General features: G+C 70.5%; 1 protein-coding gene across 5 annotated transcripts in view; it reads left to right on the top strand.

Moving 5' to 3' along the window:
* Positions 1–353, top strand: part of Noxa1 (NADPH oxidase activator 1) — a 12,278-nt gene that overhangs the window by 9,717 nt on the left and 2,208 nt on the right. For all 5 annotated transcript variants that reach the window (XM_013029401.1, XM_013029399.1, XM_013029400.1 and 2 more), the window contains one exon: positions 226–271. In XM_013029401.1, coding sequence (XP_012884855.1) covers positions 226–271 — 46 coding nt within the window. The remainder of the gene's footprint in view (positions 1–225; positions 272–353) is intronic.

Genomic DNA, 353 nt, shown 5'->3' with positions numbered 1-353 from the left:
TGGTGGGTCTAGGAAGACGTGGCCCAGCCAGGCCTGGCTCAGGGCCTGGAGAACCCACTGGCAGGGCAGTCCAGCTGGTGACCTCCTCTAGCCGCAGCCCCCCCACGCGACCCCTCCCCCTGCTGGGCCAGGACAGGCCTTGGTAGGGAACTTTCTTGTGAGGCGGTCACCTGCCCAGGCCCGCCCCGCCGCCCTGGCCACTCGCAGCTCTGGCTTTCCTTGCAGAGACCGCAGCAGGAGCAGGTGGGCACACAGGCCCCCCCGTCCTCAGGTGAGGGAGCTCCGGCTGGTTGGGGGGGATGCGGGGTCAGAGGCCATGGGGGGGTGTGGGGTCAGAGGCTGTGGGGGGGTGC

This window comes from Dipodomys ordii, unplaced genomic scaffold, assembly GCF_000151885.1.
Source record: "Dipodomys ordii isolate 6190 unplaced genomic scaffold, Dord_2.0 Scaffold118, whole genome shotgun sequence".
NCBI classification, from domain to species: domain Eukaryota; kingdom Metazoa; phylum Chordata; class Mammalia; order Rodentia; family Heteromyidae; genus Dipodomys; species Dipodomys ordii.
Note: the sequence above shows the minus strand (reverse complement) of the source record. Positions and strands in the feature narration are given on the sequence as shown.